Source organism: Brienomyrus brachyistius, chromosome 10, assembly GCF_023856365.1.
Source record: "Brienomyrus brachyistius isolate T26 chromosome 10, BBRACH_0.4, whole genome shotgun sequence".
Classification (NCBI taxonomy): domain Eukaryota; kingdom Metazoa; phylum Chordata; class Actinopteri; order Osteoglossiformes; family Mormyridae; genus Brienomyrus; species Brienomyrus brachyistius.
In genome coordinates this window covers 23684846-23705178 of record NC_064542.1, presented here as the reverse complement: position 1 = coordinate 23705178, position 20333 = coordinate 23684846, and the positions used below count along the sequence as shown (strand labels likewise).

The window sequence follows — 20333 nt, the reverse complement described above, 5'->3', positions numbered from 1 at the left end:
GTTACTGCACGAACGCCATTCTGCTGCGCTGGAGAAGCAGAGGAGAATTAATGACCATGGCACCTAGGTGTGCATACATTCTAGATGAAATGTACATATATGCAACATTAGCCTCCGAGGTGCGGCGATGATTCACAGGCGATTTGGCAGCTAACAAAGAAAGACCTAAATCCTGCATATGCCCATATGCCTGTTGAACAGGCGGCTGCTCTCTAGCTGCCGGAACGAATGGGATGCCGGACTGTCAGCGTCTGATCCTCCATCATGCCCCACGGATGCCTCTGCCCTCCTCGCAGATCTCCCTGCGCACAGGCCCTCTTAGGCACGCCACACCGCATCCACACATTGGCTCAATGGTGCCTTTTCACATTCGGACATTAAGCTTAACGCTCACATCCTCATTGATTCCATATTATACGTCACACCCCATGGACAGGGACAATATTTATGTCTGGCTAATTAGGCATTCTTCTCTAATTCTACGTGATTCATTATGAATGCATATCGCAGTTGTACTTAAATGCAGTGATTTATTCAGAATTTGTTGGATTTCAAGTTTACGGTAAATAATGTTTATGAGGGTTCAAAGCGATGAAAACAGAAAACAACATCCCCCCTTCATCACGTGCGGCTCAGCCTTGAGCTGGGAGACATTTCCTTGACTTACTGATGACACGTTTAACACGTCTTCCCTTTAGCCTGACGGTTTGTTTTCAGACTTTATGGGGATGGTGGTTGTTTTTGCTGGGAAGAGGGGAAAGAGGCAGGATGTGAACAGGGCGCAGTGTGCAGAGCGCTTTAAAAAGCATTCTTGTTCGGGTCTCATCGGGGGCTCTGGGGGTGTTTTTCAACCGGCGAGCGGTAAACAGAAAAACCGTACAGTGATACAAATGGCTCTCGTCTCCATCCAGAGCCCTGCCCTTCCCTTGTACCCAACCCTCTCCTTCACAGGCGCTGTGCTTTTCGGGACGGCTCAAATCCCGACCTAAGACTGACTGCAGCTTGTGAGAATGGCTCCCTCCGGGGGCCTGGCTGAAGAGTCCCTTAGCCGGTGTGGGACCACGCACACTGGGGCTTTATGCTGCCATGTCGGGGGTGGCCGAGGCCCCCCCTTTCAGCCCCGGGCCGGCCTCGGGGGGAAGCAGGGCTCCCTTTGTCATGGGTGTTTTTGTGGAAGTGTCAAGGCTGCGATTGTGCGGCCCCTTCTCGCCCCCCGTCGGGGAGATCGCGGACACACAGGCGGCCTTGTTAGCTGGCGTCCGCGGAGACGCCAGAGAGAGACGCGCTGGCTGGGGGCCAGCATGGCTCCTTCATTGCGTCAGTGTTGATGATTCCATGCTCTCTTCCGCTTCCTGCACCTCTCCATTCCCTCCATTGCCTGTCATCCAGACATAGCCACGGGGGCTCGGTAACAAACATCCCCTCGGCCGCTCGCAAAGAGAGAAAAAATGTTCTTGGGAGTTGGCTGATTACCGCCAGCCACCCCCCAGTCCCCCCACCCCCCGCCCCATGCACTCCCAACCGAGTTACGGTCCTTTGTTAAGGAAACGGCCATTTGAATCGTCAATATCCATAATGCCAGAAGTCAAATGCCAAGATTCACGCCATTTCAAACCTACGCTTAGCTTCTGTTCCGCTGCTGCATTTCATGCCCCTGAAAGAGAATGAAAAATACGTGAAACATCTTCACTCTTGCCGAAAGCATTGAGGACAATTTAGTTGTCTCCGTTTATAGTACAAATTACTGTGATTTGCAGCAGTAATTGTAAAATTGTGATACTGATTGTTGAGCGTTTCCAAACTGCAACTTACACACGTGTAATATGCCAGATTGATTTTTTTTCTTATTTCCCCACACAGAAATCAGTTCAATATAATTTTTAATACCCTAGGAAAATTGTATGCCAGAGAGAACATTCAATATTTTATGAACCTTGAACATAATACCTACATTTGGAAACTGAAAATTAAATTAAGCGCAGCTTTAATTTTCCCTAGGTTTTTGTCGGAAGTCCGGTAAAGTGTGGTTCAATGGTCTGCGTGAAGGTAGCTGTTCTACAGGACGGTACTGTAGGTGTTACCTGTAGCACCGACAGATCAAAGCAACGGGCTCTCTTACGGCTAGTCATGGATGTGGTGTTTAATACTGTACAAGCAACAATGAAGACAGCAGCAGTGCCCTGACATTGACCTGCTGACTGCCAGGTCAGTAATGACAGTGCAGTCAATGACTCCACCAACCATTTCAGCCACACATCTCTTGGGAGTACTAGAATCATTGCAAAATGCACCCCCCCCCCCCAATTGTAAACCAATGAAACCTTTATGTCTGTACCAGCACTGCACACATCTACAGCAGGCATAGCATGCACTTCAATCTTCATAAGTAAACCTACCAGTCAGAAATAATAAAACATCTGGACCTCATCCAAGGAGCAACAACATTTTTTTTCCTTTTGAAGGTTTTAGTATCAACTATAAAGTGACATTTTTTTCCTTTTCAAACAAGGTTACTGGATGTGCTTAGATTCTGCAAAACCCCCAGGGTCTTATTTTGTCACAGAAGAAATTGTGCCTCTTTTTATTTTATTATTATTATTATTTTAGCAAAGGTGATGCTTGGCTAGTCTGCGAATTTGCCTTGAGAAGTCAAATGTCATAATATAATCATGATCATTTGGTAGACCGATTTACCAAAAAAAAAATGAAAAACTCAACTTTAACCAACCAGCATTTTACATTTGGATAGGAAAAACATGTCCCTGTTTGTAGGACAACTAGGAAGATAATTGGCTTATTGGCCTACCATATAACAGCAAGGATTGTACAGCCCTCTCAGGCTGGAAAATCAGCCATTTAAATCGTCTGCCATCCCCAGAAGCCTTAAATTGGATAAAATTACAAATAAAGACTAAATGTAGGGAGCATGATGGCACACCAGTGATTTGTGTCTCGATCTGATTATTATTTATCAATGCTTCTTTCATCAGTTTGTGAAAGACTGAAAAGCAGACTGCCTTGCTAATTGTCATAATGCTACCCTTGACGGTGCGCAACGAGACAAATGACTTTGCCCCGCTGTTACTGTTTCCCCACTCGCCCGCGACCTGAAGATCAGCACATGACGCTTTGTGATAGATGGCATGTTTATGACAACCAAGATGCCTGTATCTGTGCAGGGCTGTACCCGTGCAGGCCTGTATCTGCGCCAGCCTGTATCCGTGCGGGCCTGTATCTGCGCCAGCCTGTATCCGTGCAGGCCTGTATCTGCGCCAGCCTGTATCCGTGCAAACCTGTATCTGCGCCGGCCTGTATCCGTGCAGGCCTGTATCTGTGCCAGTCTGTATCTGTGCAGACCTGTATCTGCGCCAGCCTGTATCCGTGCAGGCCTGTATCTGCGCCAGCCTGTATCCATGCAGGCCTGTATCCGTGCAGGCCTGTATCTGCGCCAGCCTGTATTTGTGCAGGTCTGTATCTGTGCAGACCTGTATCTGCGGCAGCCTGTATCCGTGCAGGCCTCTATCCGTGCAGACCTGTATCTGTGCCAGCCTGTATCCGTGCAGTCCTGTATCTGCGCCAGCCTGTATCCATGCAGGCCTGTATCCGTGCAGGCCTGTATCTGTGCCAGGCTGTATCCGTGCAGGTCTGTATCCATGTAGGCCTGTATCTGTGCCAGCCTGTATCCATGCAGGTCTGTATCCGTGCAGGCCTGTATCCGTGCAGTCCTGTATCTGCGCCAGCCTGTATCCATGCAGGCCTGTATCCGTGCAGGCCTGTATCCATGCAGGCCTGTATCCGTGCAGGCCTGTATCTGTGCCAGGCCTGTATCCGTGCAGGTCTGAATCTGCGCCAGCCTGTATCCATGCAGGCCTCTATCCGTGCAGGCCTGTATCTGTGCCAGGCTGTATCCGTGCAGGTCTGTATCTGCACCAGCCTGTATCCATGCAGGCCTCTATCCGTGCAGGCCTGTATCTGTGCCAGGCTGTATCCGTGCAGGTCTGTATCCATGTAGGCCTGTATCTGTGCCAGCCTGTATCCATGCAGGTCTGTATCCATGCAGGCCCAGGCCCCATTAACCTGGCCACTCATAGCTCTTTAAGGGCTGCCATGTGAATCAGGTGCTGTGGCCCGCAGGTGTGAGATGCTGCCCTGGACGGCCTCCACACCCAGGCCGGTTCCCTGCCTATTTACCCTCACTGCCACCCCCGTTAATTGGAGGAAGGACCATTTGGAGATGCTGGCAGACATTTCTGTTAAGGAATCAAACGCCATTTTAAGCTTGCCACCATGCTTATAGCAGAGGTTGAACGCTATGTTGCTGTCATTGCACTGTGGACAAGAAAGAAGGTGATAGGGAGAATTCTTATCAGAAAACAGGGCTTTTGATTGTAGGAAATTACTGGGAAAATGGGAATAGTAGGATTAGGAGAAATTAATTGCATTGTTATGTGTGCTATCAGTTTTATGTGTGAACATATCTGATCTGATAAGTGCGTTGCATTCTGTCAGAGTATTTTATTAAACGCTACGAGTATCAGGGGGCAGCTCTTGGATTCTGATTACATTGAAGAAAAAAAATTAATCCTAACATAATCAGATCACAGGTCTAAAGTTCCCTCATTTTAGGTGCCAGACTATAAATGAATATTATTTATCATACTTTGTTAGTTGGTAGATAATGTTACACCTCAAGTACCTTGGAACAAGCCGAAAGAATCCGGCATCCAGTTCACAATGCGAACATAGCATAACAAAATGAATTTGCAATTGAAAGTTCTATTCAGGCATCAGCTTTGTAAATGTATGAAAAAATACCATTATAACAAAGTGAGGACCGGAATGTGGATGTATAAATAGCTTTATTTGCATAAAATCAATTACCACAATAGCTTAATTGCATTCTAAAGAAAACACAGACTACCAGCTTTATAATTAAAAAGGGAATAATATGAATTAGAGTTTGCAGTGACAATTTAGGGCAGAAATTTCCAGACCATACTTATATAATTAATTATAAATAAGGTAATTTGTTTATTTTTGCTATTTATCTGTTTTTTTTTCTTCATTTGTTTATTTATTCCATCAACTTAAAATTGACAAGCTATACTGTCCTTGGATTGCCGGGTGGTTCCAGCTTCCATAGCCTTCCTCGGCACTCAGTTTCGGTATCGCCTGTCCCCTGCCGTCCAAATGGTTTGCTGAAATACAGCCTCCAGCCAACCAGGTGCAAAGCTCTGATAGGTGGCCACGTCAAATATAAATCTATTTTTCTATTTTCACAACCGCTTGTTATTTATTTTCACTATAAATACATAATATATAAATGAATTCAATTCCATATTTCTCTTCTCTTCTAAATGCATTTGTCTAGGCATTTATTTTAAATTTTAATTAGGGTTGCCACAGGGCCAGTAATTATTTCCATGCACCTGTCTAGCATTAATGGTTCATTGTTCCGGCTCCTCAAGATAATGTAGATTTTTCTTGTTTTTGTGCTTTTTTATGTGAAAAAGCTTTACAGTTCCAAAGTGTAATAAAGCCGGTAGTATTCATGAAGACGCTCACATATACCCGTCACAGTGTGAGTACCATGAATCTGATGATCTTCATGGTTTACGCTTGTTCACAAAATTGTTCTTCACTTGGGCTGAGCGATTGGGGGGGGGGGGGGGAATTGCAGTTCTAGGGTAAAAATGCATATAAATACGTTTCTCCTGAGAACTGGCCTGCACCATGAGCTTTGGGTGAGACCATCTGTTGATCCATTTGTCTTCTGCCTTGCCTCGTTGAGCAGTATGGTTCCTCTGACGGTCATCTGCTTCCTTTAATGCCACCTCTCCATGGTGTAATGGTATAATGACAAGGGGAGTGTGGCAACAGGGTGTGGCTTTGTGGCTGGGGGGGGAGCATTTCATGGTGTCTTCAAGGTTCACTCTGCAGAAATTAGCCCTCAGTCCTTAGCTTAGCTCTATAAATATAGTGATGACACTACAGGATACAAAAGGAATATTTTACAAGCCAGAAAGTACTGGATTTGCTTCTGTTGCAAAAATGAACTCTGGTATATATTTATATACAAAATATCGGTCATAGTACTTACTGATCCCCCAGAGTATACAGGAAATGTTTTGATTCACATTTAATAATGATTATGTCACCAAAAATATGAGAAATTGTTTCAGCCATTGAGAAGTTGTTAGGTTTCCATTTTATTCTGTCACTTTCACCACCTGCCTTGTCCAGTGTATTTTCAGTGTGTTATGGGCATAACTGCTATGCATATATGACACTTTGGATCACTATAGTGCCATGACTGTATAGACCAGAGTTTCTTAATCCTGGTCATGGACACACTTTGGCAGGCTGACTTTTCCTCAAGCCAGCTTCTCAATTAATTAGACTTTGGTTCATCTGTTAGGAAACACTGACACAGATGTCACATCTATTTTAAAAGGCCCTTGAAGGAAATGCTGAGGCAAATTAGTAAGAACAAGAAGATAAAATATACACTTCTCTTATCTTATTCCTTAACCTGTTTAATGCGTCCACTTAGATAACAGGTATTTTATATCCTTAGGAGGTAAAATATTCTGTGATTGGGAAAATTAAGTTATTTAACAGTGTTATTTACAGTCAATGAAATGTTTGGTACTTCTGTCTAGTCTAGAGAATCAGAAAAAAATGTTATTTGTTATCGGCTTAGTGAGTCCAAGTAAGCATTCCTGTGGTTACATTAAATCCCAGATTAAGAAAACCTGCTGTAAACTAATCTACCTTCAAACTGCGGTACGGGTCCCTATTTGCCTTTTAAGATTTTGACAATGTTTTTAATTTCAAAATCTACAGTACCTGCGTCACTTTTTTATGGCTCCCTCTTAATATTAGTGGCAAGTTAAGCAACACCGGTCAAATAAAATTGCTAACCTCCATTGGCCACCAACCCCTCACAAGGCACACACACATTTTGGCAACTGTGAATCACCTTAACATGTTTTATGACTTTGGAGCCCCTTGACAACACAGGGATAGCATGCAGACTCCACACACATACTGTAGAAACAGGGTGGAGACTCGAACCCTGCTTTTCAGTGCCATGAGACCGCCATGCTAACCGTAGTGCCACACCACCCCGACTGCTAGCCTTGTGGAGTAATTCTAGGCAGAGTTAATCACAAGGCACTGGAACCACCAGGGAGCGTCATTTCTGCTTTACACTCGTGCTTCCATGTCCAACTCTTGTCAGTCTTGGGAAGCAATAAAAAAGGCCAGTATGATGGTGTGTGTGTAGTTTAAGTCAAGGGAGGAAATCCTACAATTATACAATTCCTTGGTAAGACCCCACCTAGAATATTTTGTGCAGGTTTGGTCACCATACCTTAAGAAGCACATTGCTGCCTTAGAAAGGGTTCAAGGAGACCTTGAACGGATACAGGCCGGCGCAGATACAGGTTTGCACGGATACAGGCTGGCGCAGGGCTACGAGAATGATTCCTGGTCTTAGAGGAATGTCTTATGAGGAGAGGTTAGCTGAGCTGAATCTGTTCAGCCTTGAGCAAAGGAGACTAAGGGGGGGGGCAGGTATATCCAGGTGATCCAGGTATATAAAATTCTAACAGGGCTGGATGCTGTTTAGCTAAATAGTTACTTCAATGTTAGTTGAAATACAACAATTCATGGGCATAGGTGGAAAATAGTGGGAGAGCATTTTAAACTGGATTTGCGGAAGCACTTCTTTACACAGCGTGTAGTTAGAGTATGGGATAGTCTTCCTGTTAGTGTATGGCAAGCTAAAATCTTGGGTTACTTTAAATCAGAGCTAGATAAGATTTTAAGAACTTTAAGCTGTTAGCTTCATTCTCCCAAAGCGAGCTTGATGGGTCCAATGGCCTCCTCTCGTTTGGAAACTTCTTCTTTTCTTATGTTCCTGCTGACGTCCCGAATTCTACAGCATCTAAAAAAAGAAATGGTGTCCAGAATGTCACAACTGACACAAAACGGGACCACTTTCATTTTATTACATAATTAACGAAAAGGTAACAATAGCTATTATGTAGCTACCAGTGTTTTTAAATATGCATTTTATCTAATAACTATATGCCTATAAAATATCCATTTCTCAGTTCTGTTTTCCAGTTCAACTTTTTACTGAAGGATAAGTAACAGCCAAAATGGTGTGAATTCTTCCTGTTCCTACATACTAACATCCATATTTGACTCACTACGATATCTGCATTCTTTTTGACTTATTTACAGAGATGTTATTACAGTCTAATAGTCCACAGTACATGTGTCTTCTGAGTCTTGTCCTCTCCATTGCAGAAATGGGATTGTATCGTACACCTGCGCTTTTCCTATGAATGTCTTTTATTTCCCTCAAAAACATTCGTTTCTCTGAGTAGAAAAGGTGCCATGGCAGTATATTAGATAGTCTCCACATGCAGCAGCACTAAATATTCCTCAACCTGTGTAACTGCCCACATCCCAGAAGCCGCCTTTACATCAGAAGCCATATCTGACACATCACCAGTTGGAAGGACACTGAAATGATATTGATGGCACTTTGGTAGAGACTGACAATCCGGTGCTGTCAGACGCAGCTATTATCACAGTGAGGTATTTTCAAATAAAACTGGAATCATTTGGTAGTCAGTACATGTGGCTGCTTATGGATCAAGTACATTCCTGGCTTGTCATTAGTTAGCTGGGGATTTTTTTGTGATGTTGTCTAAGTAACATTTACCTTAGTTGTTTGGTAATGTAAAATGGAAAAAAATAGCCACATAGTTGAAGAAGTTTTCACCTGAAAACATAATAAATTATATTGCAGAAATATTTTTCATTGCACCTCACCTACCAGATTTTTGAATTAAGCAGCAGCTGCATTCAGTGAGCTATAGCTAATCTGCTAAAATTAGCCTAAAACCAAAGGAAAATGGATGGCTTCATACATTCGCAATGGCTATACACTCACAAATAAATTAAATGAATAATTAATTCATAATACCGCAGTCATCCGTTTTCTGGCTGGAATTGTGCGTGTTAAGAAGTTTTGTGCGTATGCAGGTGTATGTTTATTTTTGGATGACTGCTGGTGACCTCCGTTCACATGTCCGATGGCTTTGCATTCTGTTACTTAGCCGTCCAGCTTGACTCACTTTTCTATACATTTATACAGCTGGATGTTGATTTTATGCTTGTTGTTCTCTGGGGACTTGGACTGTCAACCTTCAGGTCACCAAATGTCCTTAACCACCCTAACACCTGCTGCGGACACGCTCGTGTATTCCTCTGAACATTTACTGAATATGTTCAGGTATGTGGGGCTTTCTGGGGACCTTCTCAGTGGCGCTTCCTGCATTTCAGAGATCGGGTCGCTCTTGCTTCCGTGTTTCGTTTTACCAGTAATTATAAAAACTCTGGAGCTATTCCAAGACTTACACACTGCGTGAAGAACTGCCTGCATTTTTTAAAGCTGGCATGAATATATTCTAATCGTAAATCTTTCAGTTTGTTGGCGTCTTTATTATTTCGAGTCACTCTCTCTGTTCCTGGTAACCCTTCACTGCCTAACTAGGTGGAAGATGGATGGATGGATGGATGGATGGATGGATGGATGGATGGATGGGTGGATGGATGGATGGATGGATGGATGGATGGATGGATGCGGGATTTCTGTAATCCAACATTTTATAATAGCCTTGCTTTGTTTCGTTTACACTATGTAACAGACAGGAAGGATGTGGTGCCTGAATATAAATGCACAATCTACAAAAAAAAACTTGAAATGTATTTTGCAAACTTTTTTTCCGTGGTGAGTGAGTAACGCTGTGGCCTCACACCTCTGCAGCTGTGAAATTGATTTGTGCCTCAGCTCCATGCTCCTCTCAGCACGTCCCCCACATGTTAGTGCTCCACACACATGCACACTAGGTAGTATATTGTTACAATAGTGTCCCTAGTGTGTGTGTTCCCTCATGGTCTGGCATCCCATCCTGCGTCTCCAATGTGCATCCAGAAGCTGTCAGCTTACCTTGGCCCACCACTGGATAAGCGTTCATGAAAAATGGATGGTTTATTAGAACAAGGGCTTATATTTGAACATCATAAATATATAAAGTGTATGAATACTCTGTATCCAGCACTTTCCTTCTGACATCACGTTGGATACTTTTCCGGGATTCTTTTCCATTTTTATTCCTCTTTTAAAACTTTTTAAATAAATAAATCACTTAGGGCGCTTGTGCTAGAATAGATTTTTCAGATCGTGTTTTTAGTCTCTAAGAAGTGCATTGTCACCAAATCATGAGAACAGGGTGGTCTGTTATGGTTTGTTGAAAAATCACCAAAGAAGCAGCTTATTTTTGAGCATAACGGTACATTTTATTCCCCAATAAAAGCTCTGGAAATATATAAACTAAAAGAACTTCAGATTTATATCAGATTTAGGTCACATAATGTAATTGCCCTTGAGTCAGTAAAAGCATTTAAAACTTTTTCAAACTTCCTGCACTGCCGATCCCTGTAAGCAAGATCACCGCTGCAGGAACAGCATACTAAAAATAAAAAGGGTGACTTTAAAATTGCATGCTGATTTATTGATTTGTTTGCCGTGAGGATGTAGCCAATGATTTAGTGCCCTCAGAAAAGGATCCAGCAAATAAGAATGTTTACATTCTTATTAGGAGGAAATACTGGCACATAACCTTTTCACGGGGAGCAGACAAAGCAGGAGAGTGAATTTCATTTCCATTTTCCTTAATATTCCTCTTCTTGACGGACATTGATCTCCCACAACATGAACTGTAAACATCTGCCCTTCTGATTGGTTTCTCCAGCATGTCATTTATCTGTTTGCGGCCCTTACAGATGGGTTCAGGTCTCCTGCATTAATTAAGATGCCTCTGAGTGATGCTTTACTTTCCCAGCTTCTGGCTGTCACATCAGATCCTGACACTGTTTTTAGGCTTAATGGATATTAGGCAGCATTATTAAGGGGGAAACAATCAGCTGATTAGCTCATGCTGGCTGGGTGACAATGAATCTATACAGCATGACAATACTTGGTATACATTCATATAGGCAGCCGCGGAAAACATTTAGAGACTACTATATATTTTAAACAAATCTGCAATTATAAATCCTGGTTTAATCTGGGCTTTGCTGGCAGAAGGTTAAGCAGCAGGTCGCTTCCAGGTTCAGAATTTCTAAGACTGCAGTAGACAAGAATAAGGTGAAGCAGGAATCAGTGGGAACGACCATAAACCAGCCAGGTAGAGGGAGGAAGTAGCTTTCCAATGGCAGAGATGGCAGTCAACTTATCCAACAGTTTCACATGAGAATGACATCAAGTGACCTTCAAAAGTGCAGGTATGAAGTGCACTGTTAGGACAGTTTGTAAGAACCCCCTGAAGCAGGACTGAAGTCCTTCCATTAATGAAGGAAGAAGTCCTTCATTAATGGGAAACAGAGAAGGACCAAAGATCTAGGCTGCAGTTTGCCAAGAAAAAATAGTGTTCATGGACGCACACCCGTAAATCGAGAAATAAAACTTTGCTGTGGTCTCTTAATTTTTTCTGTGGCTGCGTACGTCATCCTTTACAGTGAGGCAATAACACTATTTTCCATAGCCAGTCAATTTAAATTCTTGAAATGATTCAAAATAACGTGTATTTATTCATAAATTATGCATTTACTCTTTATCATTTATATGCTAAGTTAAACAGTTCTAGTAATATAGCTGTATTATTGCTATTCTTTGCAGGACACTACAACGTGCAAGTAAAATTTGTCATTCCATATATTCATTTGTTATTTCCCCAGGTAAATTCATGTGGGTAAACCAAGCCAGCGTCTTCAGCGTAGTACTGGAAATAAATTAGAATAATCGATTGGTGTTCTAGCGATTGACTGTCTTACCATTGTGTTTTACAGGGTTCCTTAGTACTGGCGACCAAGCAGCCAAAGGGAATTATGGACTCTTGGATCAGATCCAGGCCCTACGCTGGATCAGCGAAAACATTGGGTATTTCGGAGGAGATTCCAATCGCATCACGGTCTTCGGATCGGGGATCGGCGCTTCTTGCGTCAGTCTGCTCACGCTTTCCCACCACTCCGAAGGTAAGCGTCCTGCACATACGGAGGCCTGATGGTCCACCTGTCACTTGCAAATGAAAGCAAATCACATAACGAAATGAAAAATCATTTCTGAGGTTGGCAAGCCTCCGTGTTTAGGCTTACGGTCACAATTCAGAGCCTTTTTTAAAATAGAAAAAAAAAATGAGCACCTGATTTATTCCTGAAACAGCAGGTGAGGATGCTAACAATAAAAATAATCACTTGCATGAAGTAATTAAGAGCTGAGATAAGCTGAGAGGCGACACAGCCCTTGGCCCTTGAGGCCTGGAAATCCCCACCCCAGTTTACCCATGTGGGCAGCACTCTGCACTGGACTGGTGCCTGTGGCACATTCGTCCCAGGTCCCACAGCGTAACACATATGGTTTAATAGCAACTTACCTAAGTAGCTTAATATCTCATTAATTAGTGGCTGCCACCTTATATTTCAGTATAAATATGCATCTCACACATCTGAGAGGCTAAGCAAATAGTGTTTTTATGTCGAAAGAGTTCATTAGTGCATTTGAGATTGTTTTGCCTGTTTGGAGCGGTGTGTGCCACAGTGGGCTATGCCGGTGTGCTTATAATCACAAGGTTGCTGGTTCAAACCCAACCTCAGCGCGTCTGTGGGTCTTTGAGCAATGCCCTTGACCCCCAGTTCCCTGGGCGCCGCTGCGGGTGGCCGCTCTTTGTGGACAGCTTACTCCACAAAGAGTAAGTTGAGGGAGGCGTAAAAAAGACAATTTGTCCATGGGGATTAATAAACTATCAATTATTATTATTATTATTAAAATGGATTAATTTAATTAATCACGGGCATAGTTGTTAACATTGTCCACACAGGGGGAAAATATGCCTCGCCGGGCAGTGAAGCGGCTGCCACCGGCAGAATATGCAGAATATCCTCTTTTTCTTTGCACTTGGCAGCTGTGCGGCGGATGTATGTCCCAGTATCAAACCACCATCTTCTTTTAGCAGGGTTAGCATGATTAGCATTCCTCAGGTCAGAGCGCTTAGCCTATGGCCACGCCGTAAAATGGGCAGTAATGTGTTAATGAATTTGAGAAATTCCTGTTTTCATCTTATTTTTTGAATTTGCTCCTTGTCTGTCAACATTTCTGCATTCACAGCCCATGCTCCGTGTCAGATTGGTTATTAAGGCCAAATCTGTGCTTCACCATATCTTTGTTTACTGTAAGTTTATTGCTGTACACATCAGCATGCAAATATGCAGCGACGTATAATTTAGAACCAGAGGCGAATATTTTGGCAGGAGACTGGATGTCATTACACTGGGCATCGGTTTCAAAGCCGAAGGCAGTTTTTCCATTTGTTCCGAAAAAGGGAAGTTAGTCAAGCCACAGATTAAGGGCTGGAATCCCTGAGACGAGATTGAGTGACATGCTGGTGTGGAATTGTTGGGCGTTCTGTGCTGTTGGTGAATTCTCCATTACGGCCGCGTCTCCATCATTTTATTGGTAATTTTTGACAGGAGACTGGCAGCTTCCCTGACCTCTGCCTTGAGCTTTCCATCAGGCAAGAGGAAAAGTATCAGTTACACATTCCCCGTGGGAATCCACGACTTTCCTGAATGCTGTTTTCACAGTCACACAATGTTTATTAGCCAGTGAACTCAGTAAATATTTGATGCACCTGAATGTACGGCCATTGCTTTTGGGCCTGTAACCCAGGGACCAGGATGTGTACAAAGGTCTGACCAGGACAATGTGAGATATTTGATTGGAGCTGGGTGTTTATTTTGGATACAGACATAAGTAGACGCAGCATGTTAGCACATGCAGAAGGTACGTATCATCTTATGCCGAGATCAAGGGGTGCGCTATCTTAAATGGGATCACAACCACAGTGTTAAGGGATTTACAAACCTATTCTGCTCTAGATGTGAAGATTGTGGGTTTGAATCCCAGATGGCACATCTAGCCTAGAGCTGGGAAGTTTACCTCAATTGCTCCTCCAGAAATTCAGATCACATGCAAGATAAAATTGCAGGCATACAAGCGTGGTGAATTTCAAAGCAAAGGAATACAGCTATATATAGGAAATAGCCAGTCAACCATGGACATGTAACCATATAATATCAGTCTGAGCTGTATGAAATATTATAGTAAGATGGTTGTACATCTTCCATGTTCAGCCATTGGAGAAATATCGTGAAATATGCTGCCCTTGACAACATCTCCATAGCTCCAATGAGGTAATTCTGCAGTTCCAGTTTAATTACTATTACAAGGGATTTTGTGCATTTCTATCCCCAAATTAGCATCAAAGTGTAACTAATTGCCTTGATTTCCTTTGATGAATGATGACTGGTTTCGGATAGAATTTTTACTACAAATGCATTTTTTATTCCTACGCTATAGCTCCATGCTTCATGTAGCATGATATTATCCTGCCAGAGTTACCAGCTCCGTGCTTCCTAGCAAATTGGATATCACTGATGCTATTTTGTTCCTGAACAGAATAGACAATGTGTGCCTTAGTTAGTTTGGGGAGATTAACTGCAGAAATTGCTCAGAATGATACCACAAAAGTTTCGGCTGAGAGTTCTGTTGCGTCCGGAGTGCCGACACTGTGGACGTTGTGCCTTTGTGAGTGGTGTTCGTCAAAGTAATGATTGGGGTAATCGTGGGAAGACTGTGATAGAAGCGAGCAGCGGGAAGTGACAAGGAACCTTAGCCGTGCGTCACAATGTGTTTGCAAGAATATATTTGTGGCACATCTTTGCATTTTATGGGCAATATATCCTTCATGTTGTTTCCTTTGGGGAATCTATCATGTACCCTGAAAGTAAGCAGGGAAATAATGAAATGTGTTCCCAGTACACAAATGACTTAGCATATATCATATTACATGTACACCTAAAAACACAGTAAAATGTACAGAATTTATTGCACAGCAGCACAATCCCATGCTCCATTTTCTACTGATTCTACTGTTTTAAGAATGTAAGAGATGTCAGCTCTCATGTTAAGAGGTACAAATTAATAATGTGTTTGAAGCAGATTGTCATCCAGTTACTATGTTCCATTCACAACATGTTCTTGTGTTCAAGGAAAAGAAGGTTCTCCTTTCAGTTCAGTCTGCGGTACCTAATGCAAAATACAGATGTACGATTATCACCAGCTTTTTACAAAAGGCTACTTGCACTGATTGATGCCAGTGCAAGTCAGAACCCGAGGGCAGAGCAGAGATCCTGTACGTCGTTATTCCAGCTCAGTCCGTACCTGGCGACTGCTCTGCATACGGGCTAAATACGTATGATGTTGAATACTTTACGGTTCAATATGCGCCACCCACAGTGCTGAATGTCCACTTCAGGCAATCACTGCACAAGTGGCAGCACTGGGGTGAGGCGGCTTCAAACGGAGCGTGAGCTGGAAGGAGACCCACGCGAGGCCCGCCTGCCCCTCCCGGAGCCCGTTTAACCCGCCTAATCTGGGCCACCTGGCGCTGCCGCTGACGGCCCCCCACCTCCATGCACAGTGCCAGCCCCATCTGGGTGCGTCGAGGGGATCCGTTTGCAGGTCACAGCCGTCATGCGGCCTCCCGCGAGGCAAACGCAGTGGGTTAGTCTCAGACACGCCGCCTGTTCTTCCCCTGTCGTTAAAGCATCACCTGGGCTTTGTGTGTGTGTGTGTGTGTGTGTGCCTGGGGTGTCTTCTCTGTTCTCCGTTCCTTAGACTTCAGCATGGTGATGTACAGCTTTAATGGAATTGATCAAAGACGCAGCTCCGGCTTGACACCCCTTGCTTGCATGTCTGAAATTAATCTCACTGAGCATCAGGGAGATTTGAGAGTAAAAAATGGTCATTAAATCAGAGTCACACTCTGCTGGAAAGTGCGTCTCACCAGCCTAATAACCAGATTCAACAGTTGTGTCCCTACAGAGCATGTATTTTTTCCGTCTCCTCTTCCCAGCTCCCAACATCAATTGCGGATAAGTTCAGAAGCAAGGACATTAGCCAGTCTCATGTATTATTATCTATCTCACATCAGGCCGGCTCTAATTGAACATGCAGATTTAGCTTTTTTTTCCCTTCTTCTCTCCTAATAATAATTATGATGTAAAATGAGAGATGGCTGTGTACTGCAGCAGTGGAATATTAAGTAGGGAACATTCGCAGGCGAGTGGGGGGGGGGGGGGGGCGGGGGGTGGTGGTGAAGGTCGTTCCTTTTTTTTCCATTCCTGTAACTAATCAGCCTAAAAGCTCTGCCTTAGAAGAAGTGCCCTCCTTTAATGGAAAGTCTCATACATTAAAGACTGGGGACGCAAAGGAATCCTTGTGCTCATGTCGGCTTTCATTCTTATTAGGACTTCTTGCTTATTGAGGTTCCGTAAATGTGCGCGCTAAATTATACCGTTTTATTGCGACGGTGCAATGTGGAAGACGCCCGTAATTCATGCGACATCCTCTCAGACATCGATTCTCACGTGGCAATTTACCAGCTCGCCAAACATTATGTGCTCAGGCAAATGCTTGGAACACCTCGAGAGGCATGTGGAAATTTCGTCTAAAATAAAAAATTAAGTGGTATAGCACACGATGAGCTGATACAGGCTCCTTGGAGCCGACCTTGAGGTGAGGTGGTGCGTGAGTCCTTACCATTTGTGCAATGTTGGGTCCTCCATCAAACTCTATTCTCTACAATAGTTTATGAAACTCTGGTGACATTTGCTTCAACCATGGCAAGTATGTACATATCATATCGTTTTTATAAAAAGTTCACTTTAAATCAGAATATCATTCAAGGTTTAATAAGCAGGCTATTGTTGGTAACATTAACGATTCTGACCAGATATGACTATCAGAGCAATCTAACTGCACTTCAGTAGTTCTCCTCCAGGTGTCCCCGTAGGCACCTCATGCCCAGGAATTATCTTTACATTCTCAAAGCAAATAAAAAAAAAATCTATTTAAAACAGTGAGTTTTTTCTTGCTCTTTTGCTCCATACATGTAAATTTACAATAGACAATATTAGTTGAAATTTCCTAGTGGAAAGAGCGGAATGTTGAGTTGTGATTCTGATCTAATGCATTCTTTGTGTCTGCAGGAACATTTACTCTAAGTTGATCAATTGCATAAATTCTTTTTGAATTTATGTAGAATTTCTGGAGGAGCCTATATAGTACGTACACTTCAGAAATGTTTCTTCACATTCCCTTTTTTCTTAAACTAATAATGCATCCGTGAATTTCAGTTTTGGTATCAGGCAAGGAAAATTGCGTTATTGCTGCAAGAATTTCCTGACTGAATTGTTTTTCATGGGCACTGAATTTTTACAACCAGTTGTTGAACTTTGGATTCCTCTTGCCTTTTCTGCTTACTTTCTACAGTCTAGCTTGTGCCTGCCCCTAATTGTGAATATATTTTTTCTCTGTACATATGATTTACAAATGTGTAATGGAGCAAAAACAAGGCACTTATTGTGCTTATGTGAAAGATTGTAATAAGCACAGATCTATGCATACATTGCTCTCAGTAATCTGACATACCTGCTTGATGAATTGGCTACTACTGGGATTTGAATTATTAAGTGATACCACCTGTGCAATTGAATGGATGCTCGGCACATCGTGAGATTAAGAGCTTTCATGGTATAAAAAAGAGAAACAAATACTGGGAACTACACCCAGTTAGCAGGGGTGCTGTGCGGCTGGTTAAGATGCTGTGGCTGTGGTTGTGGTTGCAAGGTCACCGCTTTAAGGCCCAGGGTCAACAGAGTGAGTTTGCCGTTGAGCCTTTTAGCAGGACCCCAGCTGCACCAGGGTCTGTCTGACCCCACCTGCTCAATCGCACATCGCTCTATGCAAATACATGTGCATGCATGTGATTTAGTATCCAAAACTCTGAAGGATAAGCATTTGTGAGAGCGGCTAAGGATCCAGCAATGTGGTGCGTTACAGTACATTCTCGCATGTGGGCGGCGGCTGCAGGCTGGGGAGAGATGCCTGTCGTTACATCCCTGAGACGCCACTCATCCATTTATTCAGACGAGCCCCGAATGACAGACCGTCCGCACAAATGCCGTTTCGGAAAGAGAAACAGGCTGATGAAAAGTGAAACTTACATCAATAGCTAAATTGAGATATTACCATCTGGCCTGACCTCAGGGAAACGACTAGGGCGCACTCTATAAAATGAAATCCCCAAGCCCTCACCCTGGGTCAGACCTAAGGCAGCCCTTGGCTCGACGCTGATCTCCATTTTATGCTTTACCATACGGTGAACGGAGGACCCGAGCTCCTCGGCACAGCGCGCCTCTGCTACTGCCCCCCGAAGGATTCAGACCATTACTGCAGTCAGAAAATAAATAAATACATAGAACGCATGTCCCAGTGTGTGATGTAGCATTAAAGTTACTATATGTTCTAAAGAAAATGTGGAATTCTGGGAAATTGCCACAACGTTTGTCTAGTGCTGTGTATTAACCAGGAGTCATTCTATTCCTTTTTTGGCATATGTGGTGAGACTTATTCGCTTCATTATCACTAGAAATGCATCCGTATGTTTGATTTCAAAAACATTTCCTCCCCCCCATTTTATTGCATTTACGACAGCACAGTCTCTCACCTCTTTGATTCTGACAGCAAGTCTTTGACATGTTTGATGACTAAGACTGTCTGTTGTGTCAGGTGCTGTTGTTATTTTCACCTTGATTGACAATCCAGATAATTAAACCTCTGGGATTCTCTCTTAGAGAAGTGTGGACGGGATTGCTTTGCATTTCCATGCTGGAGTGAGCGGTTCACCCGCTGTTCCCTCCTACTTCTCCCTTTTTATGAGGGAACTCAGACTGAGAGTGGAGAGTAACATCGCTGTTTTTCAGATAAAAAGGGAAATTACTGCCAACTCAAAAGAATGGTTTGTCGTTTGATAGTTTAGGCTGGCAATGTTCAGAACTAACTGTAATATAATGGTACATAGTTAATATTCACAGGATCAACTTGTGTGCAGTTTCTGTGACATTTCAGATTGCAGCTCCTAAATTCTAGAATATCTTTGCACTAGAAATAAATATAAAAAATAAATAAATGATAAGTTTTACATTTTATAAATCATTGATTCAATGGTAATATATATAAAGTACATTTATTTTTATTCATATTTGATTTAGAATATGAATATGAATGGCTTTTTACGTGTAAATGTCATGTTTTTATAGTCTGTTCATGTACAGCAGTTTAATCCCAATAGTGTCAGGGCCACAGTGTATATACTGTAAATGTATATTTTGCAGTAGAGAGTAATAACATTCCCTGAGCAGTGCAATGCATTGCAGTCATGCATAAGTAAGCTGGTGAATTTTTATGATTTCCTTTCATGGAGAGCTTGTTTACCAACACTCCTGTTCCAGAGCATCTCCACAGAGGTCACCGTGGCAGCATTGCAATGTGATTGAATGTCTATGGGATGGCTGTAGAACAGCAGAAGTATAGGTTAGGATAGCGTAGAAGAGGAGGATAGTTATCAGGCTTCGGTACTGAAAGTGATGCTAAAAATTGTGATTCTGGAGAAGTAGTTTACACAGCATTTGAAAAGCAAAGGGGACAGTATTGTTGTACGTGTTCTCAAAACTCAGGCGGCAATATAATAATGGAACTGTTGCAGTGACACTTTTGCATCCTATATACACAGGTAAAATCCTCTTTTGATATTATGCGACTATTATAAAACATACACAATCCAAAGTAAAAAATTCAAAAACACAATTATGGGTTTGCTTCTTCCATGAATGACTCGTACTATTCAATGTAGCCATAAAGTACCGCATCATTCATATTCATCTGCATTCGGCTAATCTCCCACGCACACCGGAACCTGTCATAGAAGCTCTACCACATTTTGAAATAATGCTTCATTTTAATATCCTGAATAGCTTACTTTCTGGCCAAAATCTCACAACACATTTACACTAGTGGCTACATTTCTATAGCTAAATCACTGTGCCGTATCTTACAGAAGGAGACATGCCATTTTGTGTCGTATATGCTAAGCAGAGTACAGTTAGACATCGAATGCATTGGGAATCTGTTTTTTATGAATTCTTCGCTAGTTATTTGTGCATTTAAAATAAATCAGTTTGTGGACAGAATGAATATGTCTTGCTTCCCACCTATAGAACGAAGGACTGGCCATCAAGTCTCCAGGCAAAGTCACGCTTTGCATGCTAAGCATGTAGAGTTCGGGTAGGTT

At 42.8% G+C, this 20333-nt stretch overlaps 1 protein-coding gene across 5 annotated transcripts in view; it reads left to right on the top strand.

Annotated features, from left to right (window-relative positions):
* Positions 1-20333, top strand: part of nlgn3a (neuroligin 3a) — a 165938-nt gene that overhangs the window by 106633 nt on the left and 38972 nt on the right. For all 5 annotated transcript variants that reach the window (XM_049029036.1, XM_049029039.1, XM_049029038.1 and 2 more), the window contains one exon: positions 11932-12117. In XM_049029036.1, coding sequence (XP_048884993.1) covers positions 11932-12117 — 186 coding nt within the window. The remainder of the gene's footprint in view (positions 1-11931; positions 12118-20333) is intronic.